This window comes from Sapajus apella, unplaced genomic scaffold (genome assembly GCF_009761245.1).
Source record: "Sapajus apella isolate SASKATOON/1434 unplaced genomic scaffold, GSC_monkey_1.0 scaffold39, whole genome shotgun sequence".
NCBI lineage: Eukaryota > Metazoa > Chordata > Mammalia > Primates > Cebidae > Sapajus > Sapajus apella.
This window is the reverse complement of record NW_022436979.1, coordinates 8,641,324-8,656,433: the sequence shown is the minus strand read 5'-3', so window position 1 is coordinate 8,656,433 and position 15,110 is coordinate 8,641,324. Positions and strand designations below refer to the sequence as shown.

Below are 15,110 nucleotides of genomic sequence, written 5' to 3'. Positions count from 1 at the left end.
CTACATTTTCTTTTCAAAAAAATTTTACCAATCATATTTGAACTTTTAATTCACTCCAGGTTGCCTTCTTGAGTAGTGGCATGTTGAGATGTAATTTAACCTTTTCCATACACAAAATGTTTTGTTGTACAAGGCTCTTTTCTTCTTCACTCCAGGGAATTTTGTTATAGGCAAGTTATTTCAAGTCTAGTTACAAGGACTTCTCTTAGGGTGGTATTGTTTTGACTGTCAGTTTACTTACCTTTCTTTACACATTATCACAAATGGCCAGAATTCAAAAACCATTAATATAATTGGATTCTGAGTATAATAGGATACTGTGGCTATGAGCAATCAGCCTTAAAAAACCGTTTTTGAAATGCTGAGTTTGGTCATGTAATAGCTTTCCATCTTAACGTTCATTTGCAGGCAAAGCAAAATGAAAACTGTGAGTAGTAAAATTTTAGTTTCTAAGATTTTCAGGACATGGTTGTTTTAGTGTTTTGCTTTCAACCCTGACCCTGAACCAAATAATAGAAAGATTTAATCAAGCTAATTAACAGAGTCGTCATCTAACTAAATGTAGTTTAGGGGTGAGAATCTCAAAACTTTATTCTTTTAGCAATTTTGAAATATACAATACATTATTACTAACTATGCTTACCATCCAGTACAATAGATCACAAAATCATATTTTCCATGCTGTCATGAATGACAGGATTATTACCATCCAGCGGCCTCATATGCTTCTTACTTCCCTACACTAAATGTGTTAAGAGACAGAGTTACTTCAGAAAGAGGATCACAATGGGTATGTAGCAACATTTGGCCTTGGTGACAGATGATCTGTTGCTTTTTTCTTGTGTTACTTAGAAACAGAATCTGAAAGATACCTAACATCTTTTCTAGCTCACATTTGGAGCAAAAATTGTCCCCAGAAGAACTGAAAATGTATCTATAAAGTTTATCACTAGTACTAACAACATAAGGATAAAGAGATTCTATCAAATTTTATTAAATATACTGCAACTTAAAGAGTGCCTTTATTTTAGCCCAAGTGTGGTGAACAGCTGCAGAGTTATAAATCCAAAAATGTTACAGGAAAAAATGCTTCAAACAGGATTACTATGTATCTTATAAATTGGTACAAATGTAATTTTTGTTTGTTTGTTTGAGATGAAGTCTCGCTCTTGTACCCCAGGCTGGAGTACAGTGGCATGATCTCTGCTCACTGCAACCTCCGCCCCCCAGGTTCAAGCAATTCTCCTGCCTCAGCCTCCCAAGTAGCTGGGATTACAGACACCTGCTATCACATCCAGCTAACATTTTTTTTTGTTTTTAGTAAAGATGGGGTTTTGCCATGTTGACTAGGCTGGTCTCAAACTCCTGACCTCAAGTGATCCACCCACCTCGGCCTCCCAAAGTGCTGGGATTACAGGCCTGGACCACCACGCCCAGCCCAAATGTAAATTCTTTACTAGTCAATTGTCTTTCCTGGCAGGTATGACTCTAACTTGACCTTGTTCAGTCTTCTCCTGCCTATAAAGCAGACAGAGACTGATTTGGTCAGTCACTGATTCCTTTGATGATATTGAGGGCATACACTGGAGAATGGTGAAGGAAACAAGAACCAGCCACCAACCATGCAGCTGTGCCTCCTGGTGCCCTGGACTACAGACTAAGAGAAGATGACCCGTTCTAGGCTAGTACAAGTTTGTTCACATATCCCCATTTACCAGTTCTACAGATTCTTGTGATGGGTGAGATTTCCACAATATCCTGAGTTTTCTGGTAAAAAGTTGTAGTGAACACTGCTCCATTGTCACTTTGGAAGATACATGGGGCAAGTAGCAAGCAGAAAAAATATTATCTAGCATGTAACCTTAGTTGCAGTTAGAAGATTCTAGACTCGGGGCACAAATATTGATCAAGGGGATATATAGATTTGTAACATTCAGTACAAACCCTGAAATTGACCTGCCAATAAGATAAGCAATCTACCTGCTCTGATATTATTAAAGTATCGGTTGTGATTGCCTGGTTACTATATTCTGATGTCTCATAATTTGGTATTCAATAAATAGAATAATAGATGAAAACTGGTTTTCAGTTCCTGTGAATATCTCCAGCCTTGGCTATTTTGCATGCAAATGAAGTGATCTTCAAATATTTGCTTTAATGTTGAGTACAATGAGGTCTATATTTAATTTATTTGCTCATTTCAAAAATCTAGAAAAAATCATTTATAAAGACATATGTGGTACTTATTTTCATAAACTGTATATATTCAAACACTACACATATACTCAGCTGTCAGTATCTGTCATTCTACACATTAGCCCAAAATTATGAGCAAGAATTTGGTTGAAAACATTGACTTCTCTCCTTTTAAAATTAACTACAAAGGATCTAATTGGGAAACCTCAACAGCCAAATCTTCTTAAAGTATTATTGGCTGCAATTGTCCTTTATTATCTTTCATTATTCTAAAATCAGCTTTTATTTTTCTCAAACTACTTATTTCATAGAACTTACATGCTATGTTAAACGTGAGAAAATGTGCTTTCATTTTGAAGCAGTACAGACGGTCAATTTTGTAACACAGAGAGCTTTTCAGAAAAGTTCACTAAATATATTCTGGATGTAATTGTATGTCTACTAAAAGAAATGATTCTAGAAAATAAACGCAAAGATGAAAATATCTTTCTCTAAGTGTCTAATAACATTCCAGAATTTTATTGCGACAAAGCAGGGAAGTAAAATTTGAATGTAACATCAAGTAAACATGATAAATTGAGGTCTTTCCTTTGGAGGGCTATAGGTCACTGAAGACATGGCCAAAACCTCAGAACTAGGATGACTCTTTTAGGTGGTAATGGATGAGGATCCTGAAGGAAGCAAGCACCCAAAGATGTCATTGGTTCCTGATACAATTCAGAAAAACCCAAGAATAGTACACAAGATCCCAAACTCTTTATGTTTATAGAGGAATTTTAGGTTTACAGAAAAATTGTTTTATGTTTTTGACTTTATGTTTTTAGAGGAATTTTAGATTTACAGAAAAATTGAGAGGAAGCTATAGAGATTTCCATCTGCTCTCTGCCCAACACTTGTATAGCCTTCTCCATTAACTATACACCCCATCCGCAGAAGGGATACATATTCTACAGTGGATGAACCTGCATTGGCACCACATTGACATGGATTCTAAACATTTTAAAGCAGGGTTTTTATTTTCCTTTCTTTCTTCCTTTATCATAGGATTACAGAGTGAATATCTTTCTTCGTCAAAAATGGAATGATCCCCGCCTTGCATACAGTGAATATCCTGATGACTCTTTAGACCTCGACCCCTCCATGTTGGATTCTATTTGGAAACCTGATTTGTTCTTTGCCAATGAAAAGGGTGCCAACTTTCATGAAGTCACTACAGACAACAAATTGCTCAGAATTTTCAAAAATGGAAATGTCCTTTATTCAATAAGGTGAGTCATAGACTTAAATTGCCAATTTCAGTGAAATAAAATACAACAGTGCTTTGTTTATTTGTTTGAATAAACGAACAGTGAATTCCAGGTCTATGCAAAAAAATTCTGCACCTTTTAATAAATATTGTCAAATTTTTTAGCAAGTCCTATCCTTGTTGCACTTCAGTTCCTCTAATATACAATTTCCCAAATATGCCTGATCAATAACAATGGACCCAAGTCCCAAATGCAGAAGCTACAAAAATAAAAAAATTTAAAAAAGAAAAAGAATTATGGAAAAATTTAAAATAATCACTTCATTTTAGAAAACCTTTTCAGATGTGACAAAAATCATCAAGTATGTCCTGTAAGTAGCTATTTACTGACTCTACATTTGTTTCATATTTAATGAACTCCCAAAGTTAAGTGAGTCCCAGAGTTCAACTGTCCAAACTTTTTTATTTGTGTGTATGGTTTAGTATTCATTATTATTTAATATTGATATTATTTTTTAAATGCTATATAGTCTTCTGATAACTCAATAATGAGTAACAAAAATATAAATAAGATATTTTCCAGGGATTGTGATAAGGGTTTTGATTGTCATCAATTTTCACATAATACAGTGATTTTTTTTTTTTTTTATTCTCTGCCTTGTTCAAAGTTTATCAACAAAATCACCACTTTGCAGTGTGTTAGAAAGGATGAAACTTGAACAGCTAGGGCAAAAATCCAAAAGAATGACCAGATAAACTCAAGGATATTTTTTAAATCCCATATATCAGAAAAATAATCTATGTAAAATGGACCTGAGATGAGCAAACCTCAACATTTTTTTCACCTTTAAATATTTAAAGAAGACACATATACATAAAAATATTACCACAATGTATGATTCAGCTGCCTTTCACTTTACCTTTAAGATTCCTGACAACCTGGCTGATATTAAGAATTACCTGGGCCACTTCTTGAAAAGTAGATTTCCAAGAGTTACTTATATAATTCCTGAATCTGGGACTTGGATCTGTTATTATTGATCACATAAAGAGCCAGGAATTCCACCCTTTCCCTGCAAAAACAATGCATACTCTCCCTCCCTGCCGGGTGGTTTTAGAGAAGTCCTAGTAGACAGTGAATTCTTTCAACATCACCTACCAGTTACGAGGTCACTTTCACCACAGTGTCAGTGGACATCATGTTTAGAGCTGGGACATCCAACAAAAAGTAGGAACCTCTCCCGTCACAGGTCACTATAGAGAGCGGTTACACAACAGGCGCCACCTAGAAGTAGCAAGATAGCGCCTTCCTATAAACTGATTTAAATAAGTTTACATAAGAGCCAGAGTCTAATAAAATAATATTTAAAATGTCTGGGCTTCAACCAAGAAACATTTATCATACAAAGAACCAGAAATCATTCCAAGAACCATACATAGTTCAATAATTCTGGAAAAAGACAATTAACTGATGGCAACATCAAAATGACAAAGATGAGGCTGGGAGTGGTGGCTCACTCCCTGTAATCCCAGCACTTTGGGAGGCTGAGGCAGGTGGATCGCTTGAGCCCAGGAGTTTGAGACCAGCCCAGGCAACAACCCTGTCTCTACAGAAAAAAAAAAAATGCAAAACTTAGCTGGGGGAAGTGGCATGCACCTGTGTTCCCAGCAACTAGGAAGACTGAGGTGAGAGGATTGCTTGAGCCCAAGAGGCAGAGGTTGCAGTGAGTCCAGATCGCACCACTGCGCTCCATCCTGGGAAACAGAGCAAGTCCCTGTCTCAAAAGAGAAGACAGCAGTGTTAGACACCTGGCAAAGACTTTAAAGTAGCCATGATAAATTTGCTTCAGTGAGCAATTACAAATATGCTTGAAACAAATGAGGAAAACAGAAAGCCTCAGCAAATAAATAGAAGCTATACAGTGAAACCAAGTCAAAAATTTAGACCTAAAAATACAATAATCGAAATGAAAACTCAGTTTATGGGTGGAACAAAAAATGGAGAAGATAGAAAAAAGAATCAGTGAACCATAAAACAGAATAATAAAAATTACTCAATCTGAGCAAGAGGGAATGAATAGATTGGTGGTGGGACCTGGGAAATGGCCTCAGGGATCTGTGAGATTAAAACAGAAGATCTAAAATTCATGTCATCAGAGTCTCAGACAGAGGGGGAAAGGGTATGAAGCTTAAAAATCTAGAGAAAATAATGGCTGAAATTTTAATAAACTTTGCAAATGCATGAGCCTACAGTTTCAAGAAGTTGAGTTCCCAAACATGGTAAATCCCAAGATATTCATACGAAGACACATAATGTATAAACTTCTGAAAACTAAATACAAATGCTGAAGGCATCCAGAAAATAATGATGCCCTATAAAGGAAATACAATTAGAATGAGAGTAGATGTTTTTTAGAAGTCATGGAAGCCAGAAAGAAGCTACAAATAGTTTTTTAGGTGCTGAAAGGAAGGAACTCTCATCTGAGAATCTTGTACCCAGGAAAGATATCCTTCAGGAATCTAGGGTAAATCAAGACATTCTTGGATAAATGAAGACAGAGGATTTATCACAAGTAAATCTACCTGGAAAATATGGCCAAAGAAGCTTTCTAAAAAAAAAAAAAATGGTAAAAGAAGGAGCATACGAATATCAAGAAGGAGAAAAGGACGCAGTAAGCAAAAATATGAGTGAATATAATAGACTTTCCTTCTCATTTTGAGTTTCCTAAATTATATTTGACCATTCAGGCAAAAATTATAAGACAGACGTAGAGGGAAAATGAAAGAAACAAGTGAGAAAACATTTTTTAGAAAGACATTGAGAGAAGTTAACAAGACCAGTGAGATTTTATGCTGTCTAATATTCTTTCTGTGGTCACATGACTGGGAAGATGATTTGTCAAGATACATAACAATATGAAACTCATTTATCCTTCTCTTCAGCATTCCTATTTCTAGGAATCAAAATTATATACGTATTCACGTGTACATAAGATAATTTTACAAAAGGACCCACTGAAATAGCAACAAAAAAGGGCCTATATATGTTCGCTAATAAGAACATAACTGAACACAATGATAATCCCATATTATGAAATAATTTGCATGAGATAGACCTGAATGTAAGCCTACATGATATATTTAAGTTCAAGAAAAATGTTTTGTGTACTTTTATTTAAGGTATATATATGTATATGTGTGTGTGTGTCTATGTATATACACACACGCATAACTACGTATGTAAAAATATACATATATATAGATCTATACAAGAAGTTTAAACGAACCACCAACAATTTGGAAATGAATAAGAATTGTAGAATTTGGGCAGGAATAAAAGGGAACTGTACATTTTGCTATATGTGTATCTGAATTTTTCAGAACAAAGTTATGTATCACTTATCAATTAAATTCATATATTTTAAGTTATAAAGCCTCTTAACCTGAGGTCATGATTCCTGATTCTTCTGTGCTGTGGGTTCATGATAGTTATCAGGGGACCCATGATAGGGTATAAGTAATATGTTTCATTTCTTCCTGCTAAGTTGAAAATTATTTTTGTAAAAGGTGTCATTTTATTTTAAATTATATTTTGAAGTACTGTTTCTCAGACAGGTTTGGGGTTGCATAGGTTGCAAAAATGTATCACCAGGTAGCATGGAATAGTCATTTTGCAAAGATGGAATGTCTAGATTATTTATTGAAGTTGTGTGTGTTTGTAGGTAACATATCTCATATCAATATTTGTTTAAATCTTATTGGAGTTGGACAATGTCAACATAAAGGACACACTACTGAGCTTTTAGTTTTTCCCTCATGGTTGAACAAAATAGAATACAAAAGCTAGACTACTTTTTGTGTGAGGAGCTGCTTGCTAACAGTATGTCACCAAAGCCGAAAGCACTTAACTCTGTCTATCCTGAAAATTTGTCAAATAGGATAGATCTTGTTATTAAGAAGATTTCAAGATGACAGTTGTACTAACACCTTAGTTGTGCCAATTCAAATGCATTATATTAAAGAATACTAAAGTTTATTATACTGAAAAATTAAATAATTTAAATATGATTAGTGAGACCTTGCTACTCTGTCCGTTGGAAATGCTCAAGTGTTTTGTTTCTTAAAGTAGTGGAATAAACTGGAATTGTGTCTCTTATAAATGACAGCATCCATTATGAATTGCTCGCATTTCTTCTAATATTTTGAGGAAAGGTATGAAATAATTCAGAAATGCATCTTTTGTCCTTCAGTATGAATTCAAATGAAACAGATGTTCTCTCGGCTCCTAGTTTTTGTTTGCTATATCCTGGCTGGCACGATCAAAGAAAAAATTCATTTTTTTCTGAGTTGTTTTTGGAAATCTCACAGGACTTTGAAATCTTCAAATGCTTCAAATCTTCAGTTTCTTTGTTAACAAAAATTGTGCTAGAAAAAGAAAAAAATCTTGTCGAATTTACAAATGGAGCATCTGCGATGTTTCATGAGAAATCTGGCTTTCCTGCTTTTTTAAAGAAAGTAGCAGCAGGTCCTTGCAAAGGCGACTAATTGAACTTACACATTTATGCATATTTCCTCTGAAACCCCACTAAACAAGGAAATAAACTGAATTAAGAATAAAAATGTCATTAACACACAGGAGGATGAAAGTAACAGGGAAAATAAAAAACAGCAACAGACGAGTGAAATATATTTAGGAAGCCTGAAAATGAAGGCACTTGTGAAAAGTGACCTAGACAGAGATAGTGGAAACCTAAGTCAATGTAGGGGAATTCAAAAGAAACAGAATAACTAGAATTTTCAAATTTTTAGAAGTGTAAGGCAGCTGGGACTTCAGAAAGTGGGGGCCAGGATCTAAAAGGAGTGTAACTTATTTAAGCTTTGTAGGAAAAGTGGACCCTCTATTCCTGGTTTCCTTCCCATGCACTCAGGTTATAGACTCCCTTTTAACCTTTTGACCTAAGCAAGAAGCAGGAGGACAGAAAATGCTGGAGAGGCTCTTTCAAGAGCTTAAGGCATAGGGGCCCCAGGAGCAACTGGTGCCTGTCATGAGGCATCATACCAAGAAAATGAAAATGACAGGACCCCTTGCTTGCCCTAAAATCCTGAAAGGCAGACTTAAACTTCTCCCACTGAGCAGTGGACAAGAATATAGATGATAAATATAGATATAGGTATAGATATAGATATAGATAAATTATACAATGAATATAGGTTATAGATAATATGGCTGCCTGGAGATTCTGTATAAATATACCTATATCTGGGAAGCTAACTTGCCTAAGGGAAAAGATCTACAGATTCTGCATTTGAAGAACCTCTAGGCAGCCATATTATCATCCTATAGTTCAGACCATTACTCAATGAGCCATCTGCTACTAACAGAGCTCCAGATAGTTTTTAGCACCTCATTGTTAAATCTATTTAAAATTTTATAAAATTTATAATATAAATATTACTTATATTTATGTGTATATATATGTTACATATGACAAAAAGTTATACAAGAGCTATAACAAACTATCAAGCTTAATCATGAACAAGAATTACATATTTATAACATGAAAACACTGAATATTAATTTAACCACAAATCTTTATATAATTCATGAATGTCAATTAAAGGTTCAAGCAGTTCTATAAAACATATGAAAACCAGTTGTATTTTTGTTCTGCCCATCCCTACCCCCAGTTCTCACTTGTCAAAGAGGTAGCCTTTTTTTTACCTATTTGTCTAACACTCACATTCATATGCTTAAGTTGCTATAATATCATGCTTGGTTTTCAAAATATTTAAAATTGTCTATTAATTTCCTATAAAAGAAAAACAAGAGTTTATTTCTCTGATATGACGCTCCATGTATACTTATCTCCCTCCCACTGACTTTGGGAACCCACTACATTTATAGCAAGCTGTAAGCAAGCCTTCTCCTTGTCCAAGTGAAAGATGTTCTGATCTCTCAAAATGATCAGCTGCATAAACGACTCTGAAAAATGGCTCAGATGAAAGGATAATCAGAGCTTTGTAGTCTTAGTATACAAACTAGAGGAAGTACAGGGGCACAAGAGGATGAAGGAGAATATGTCTCCCAGCCCAGATCGAGGCTCTGCTATTGACTAGCTGTGATTTGGGTTAAGTCTTTTTACTTCTAAAAGGCTCATTTTTCTTAAGTGCATGGCAGTAACAATACTAATTACCTCGAGCCTGAAATAATGTATTAAAATATGCTAAATAAAGCACCCAGCATAGTGCCAGACACACCATAGGCACTAAAGTTGTTATTTTTACCTTTTAAGAAAAGTATAACTTCTGTTTTTTTCAAAACCCACAAATCAATACAGCATGAACTCTTAAGTTACTAACGTATCTCAAAATCCACAAATCAACACTCTTAAGTTACTAACGTATCTCAGTTTTGTCACTTGTCAAATGAGGATGGTAATATGTTAAGTCACTGACGTCCTCAGTTTTGTCACTTGTCAAATGAGGATGGTAATATCGTTATCACAGAATGATGGAATTATATCACAGGCAGTTAAATATAATATGCTTTCTCACTTTGCTAATATTACTAACAAACCCAACTTTACTACTTATAGTACAGAAGCACTCTTGCATTAAAAATCAACTCACAGGAAGAAATTTTATGTGAAGGATGCTATGCACAGCAACTTGACAACAATCATGAAATAATTTAACTTTTATTTAAGGCAAATAGAATCACTCTGTGAAGTTCGTGACAATAACTAAAGTTTAATTGCATGATAATAGGTATTTTTTAACATCGACAGCCATTAATTTTTAAATAAGAAAGCAAATTATTTTGATAGTTGCTTTTTTAAGTACTGTTTATTCAAGGGAAATTAATTTACAAGACTATAAAATATTTGTTGTAAGGGGAATTTGGCATACATGTAATTGTGTATGTTTTTGTGAAGAGTTCCATAGTTTCATAAAGAAACCATCAACAATACTGTGATTGTTTTGGTAATGGGTTGTTGAGATCAATGATTGTCTCTATGATCAGATGACAAACTCCAGAAGTAGGTTACAGAAGCTCATTCTCATCTCCCTTCTAATGCCCCAGCAATCTCATCTCTCCTAAGAGTGATTTACCCTTTACAAAATCATTCATAATGATACACCAAATCATTCAACTATATCAAATCTCGGGAAATTCCTTGTATTTCCTAGAGTTTAACTACAATCTTTCGGAAGAATTATTTATGTAGGTTTTTATAAAAATTATTTATGTATGTTTTACTTTAAATTTAATAACTGATGCATGCAATGTATCATTTCTTGCATTATAATAAATACATAATTTTAAATTTCATATTAATTACAGAACGCATTTTCATGAAAAAAGCTTCAGTGCCTTTGAGAGAAAGTTATACTGAAAGGTTAAGAGCACGAAATCTAGAACTGGAACCCCAGGGCTGCAAATTCAGCTCTCTCAAGTTTTGATGTGTAATGTCAGCTGAGTCACTTAACCACTAAGCTACCTTATCTCTAAAACAGGGTAATATCATTTACCTATTCTCGTAAATTTGTAGTGCAGAGTAAATAAGTTAACATACATAAAGTGCTTAAAATACCACCTACCACACAGTAAACATTGTCTAATAGACGTGTTATCTAAATATCTTACAGATCATATATATTAAAATTAATTAAATTGCTAATTGAGGCCATTGTTCTTATGACAGTAAATAAAGAATTATTAGAAGCTAATAATAATACTCATTTATGTGCAAAGTCTCTAATAGAGTCAGCAAGCATTTTTTAATTCAATTAGTGGTTGAGATAGACACATTTGACAATGCTTGTTCAAAAATGGGCAGTAACTGAATTTTAATGAGATCAATTGTTTGTCACAGATTATTGTCAGCTTTTTTTAACATTACTGTTTCTCTAGGCACTAATCCTAAAAGTCTTTCCCAAGACTTCTTAAAGGAAAAGAAGAAATGCTATATCCTGTTTATGTATCTTGTCTCAGAAAGATAGACTTAGTGTCCCTCTCACACAAGTAGACATTCATTTCCAAAACAGTAGAATGTGATTACTTGCCTCTTGGTTTAGTTTTCTTTTGATGTGGTCAAGACATATCTTTAATTTATACGTAGTGTTTTGATAAAGAAATTCAGTATCATACCCACCAAGTTGACACATATTTTTCAATATGCTGTGAAAGGGGCAATTGTATTGTACCTTAAACAAAAAGAAAGAAAGTCGATGAATAGATTTTTCTCAGGATATGATTTATGACACAAGTTCTACAAACTGTGTTTTTCTTTGCCAAATAATTCCTTTCAAGTGCTATTTTTTTTAGAATTATGTAATGTCTCTTTTTTGTATGCCAGAAAAATAGCCAGGATATGAATTTGACATCACATGCATGGTGAGAGGGTGGAAAAGATCCTGAGAGTGCTATTTACTTCCAAATAAAAGGTCACAGAATTAATTTTACAAGTCGACGTTTGAAACTGGCTTTCTGAGAGTCTTGGATATTTGGAAAATTAATGTGTGTACATTCAAAATGTACGTGTGCATACACTTCTAATAAACCCTTTCACAAGGCAGAGAACATTGTGTCCACCTAATTTTACAATTGCCTTTTTCAGAGAGAACTTTGTAAATTTACACAATCATACTTAACCTAGCTAAGCCAGGAGAAAAATTGCTTTTGAATATTGAACTCTATGAATTATTCTAGGGTGTCACGGACTCTGACTCGAATGAATTACCAGATTATCCTCCTGAGACTCTTAAAAATTCAGCAGCTTCACTCTGTCCATTTATGTGTCCCAAATTATGTTAATTGGGCCTAACTCACCAAGCATACTCTCTGTAGAATATACATCATTCTAACTTTATGTCTGTGGTCTACATAAAAATGTCAGTTTGAAGAATGTGGTTATATTTAGTAGAGCTGCTGGCTATTTTTTGTTAAAGCTTAAATAGTTCTTTCTTCTTTCTCTTTCCTTCCTTCCCTCCATCTTCCTTCCTTCATTTCTTCCTTTTTCTTTTTCTTTCTCTTTCTTTTCTTTCTTTCTTCCTTTCTTTTCTTTCTTTCTTTTGTTTGTTTTAAGAGACAAGGTCTTGCTCTGTCACCCAGGCTAGAGTTCGTCAATGTGATCCTAGCTCATTGCGGCCTCAACCTCCAGGGGTCAAGCCATGCTCTCGCCTCAGCCTCCCAAGCAGCTGGGATTACAGGTGCACATGCCTCACCTGGCTAATTTTTATTTATTTTTCTTTTTTTTTTTTTGTAGAGATGGAGTCTTTTTATGCTGCCCAGAATGATTTCACACTACTGGGCTCAAGTGAACCTTCTGTCTTAGCCTCCCAAAGTGCTGGAATTATAGGCCTGAGACACCATACCTGGCTAAATAGTTCTTAATATGTAATTTAATTCAGTCATCTTTGTGCCTACACTATAGAATTCAGGGGATGGGTAAATGAAGGGTTCTAGGAGTGGTTGAATGTACTAATAATCACTAATAACCACTGTTTGTTGAGTGTGTACTATGGCTGAAGCATTTGTCTAAGGACTTACATGTATTAATTCATGTTCTGCTCACAGCAACTCTCTGGAGTAGGTACTATTGTTATCTTCACTTTAAACATGAGAAAACTACAGTATAAAAGATTTGAAGTAATCGTCCAAGGGTCACGAAATTTAAGTAAACTAATCCACCTAGGGTGCTCACTAGAAACAGTAATGTTAAAAAGGCTGACAACAATCTGTGACACTGAATTTCTATGGGAATGTTCTCAATACAAGAGGCTTGCTAAAGAGTTCTCAGAAAAGAACTTCATTTGAATAAACTTGAGTGGATTTCGGCATCTATTCCTCAGGTTTAGGAACTACAAAAACAACTACCCGTAGAGATCTGGGTAGTATGCTTTTCTAACAAAAAGCATTCAAAGGTGATGAATTATCTGGAATATCAACGTGCTAATTCTCTCTGGAAGTTGGAGGAGAGCCTTTCCAATGAGCAGAATACTGGTATATAGCATCCAGGCTTTGGGTGAAGCCAAATCAGAAGTTTGTTTGATGAGCATGGAGTCAGATCATGAATATTCTATAAGGTTATTTCCTGACTCTGATGATTCCCTTATCCCACACCAGGGACTGTGAGGCCTAACTTTTCAAGTCCTCCAGACTCACTTTACTACATACACTGCTGAATGTTCACTGACAACTTCGGGCGTACTATAATGATACTGAACGTTATGTAAGATTGCTCCTCTGCACTGCTTTTCCACGTTTAGAACTCCAGTGCCTCTGCAATATAGAATGTGATTTGCAAGGAGGGATACATTTTGACAGTCGGCATTAATTTTATGGAACCCACTCTCAAATTTCTCTTTTGAGAGTGTCTTCTTGGAAAACAGACATTTACTAGACATCCACAGCTCTTTCTAATTGAATAAATAAACACATAGATATATAAATACAGCAGGATGCTTATATTTAGGTTGGTGCAAAAGTAATTGCTGTTTGCCCACAATTACTTTTGCACCAACCTAAGATATGCAGCTATCCAACCCCCAGTCCACCAAAGCCAAATTTGTATATAACGGCATAGCTATTTTGTAGTAAGTAATATACATAAGCTGGAGAAATTTTTACTTAAATCTGGGTTAGTCACTACCAAAGCAACATTGTTTTTCCTGAACAATAGAATGTTAATATAATGTCATAAATTTCCTTTAAAAACAATTAATTTGACTTTCAGATTAACATTAACACTTTCCTGTCCAATGGATCTCAAGAATTTTCCCATGGATGTACAAACATGCATAATGCAACTGGAAAGCTGTAAGTATGAACAACTTACTTTTAAAAATACTTTGACAATATAGTAGATACAAGCTTTTAATGCCTAATATGAATAATTTATTTTGTAATCATTTTGGTCACATATTTACTGAATAGGCATGTAACCTTTTCACCAGGTACTGAAAATAATGATCTCTCTCAATACATGCACCGTATACTATGAGAAACAAATTGAGGATCTAGAAATAACAGATTTTAAAGCTTGAAATGTAAATATATGTTTCCATTCACATCATTAGAAGCGAAGAGGGTGTAATCATTAAACACAAACTGTCACATTTATTGGAAGCCTCTTATCAACCAAGTGTCATTTTTTTCTTATGCTGACAAAGATATTGTTATTCCCATGTTTTCAAATGTGAAAATGGTCATGCTGAATGATTGAGTATTGGGCTCCAATTCGCAAAGGTGACAATGACAGACTGTCTGCCTCCAAACTTGTGTTGCTTCTGAGAACTAATGTTGATTATCTTAATATCACTCTGCTGGTATGGTATGTATGTTGTCTCAGAAGAAAAAAATTTATCATACTTTCTCACAGACCTATTCCAACTTTCAGGTTTTCCTCTAAATTTCTTCTTTCAAAGTAGACCTATGTGCCTCACTAATTGATATTAACACAGATGAATATTTCACGTCCAACGCTTTCTCTGATCTATATAATTAGCCCTAAATGATTTGTTTACAGTGTATAATCCCATGCAAACATTAAGCAATATGCAATATTTTCTCTTGTTATACGAGAGGGAAAAAGGTTTGACATACTCCTTGAGGGAAATTCGAAGGCGGATCCTCACACTGCTAAGGTTGTCAAAGACAAGGCTT

General features: G+C 34.6%; 1 protein-coding gene and 1 long non-coding RNA gene across 4 annotated transcripts in view; one reads left to right on the top strand and one right to left on the bottom strand.

The window, feature by feature from the left end:
- The window catches only part of GLRA3 (glycine receptor alpha 3), a 192,795-nt gene that overhangs the window by 100,855 nt on the left and 76,830 nt on the right, over positions 1-15,110 (top strand). For all 3 annotated transcript variants that reach the window (XM_032298686.1, XM_032298685.1, XM_032298684.1), the window contains exons 4-5: positions 3,241-3,464; positions 14,182-14,264. In XM_032298686.1, coding sequence (XP_032154577.1) covers positions 3,241-3,464; positions 14,182-14,264 — 307 coding nt within the window. The remainder of the gene's footprint in view (positions 1-3,240; positions 3,465-14,181; positions 14,265-15,110) is intronic.
- LOC116565202 overlaps positions 1-15,110 on the bottom strand; it is a 92,629-nt gene that overhangs the window by 9,166 nt on the left and 68,353 nt on the right. The gene's annotated exons all lie outside the window — the stretch shown is intronic.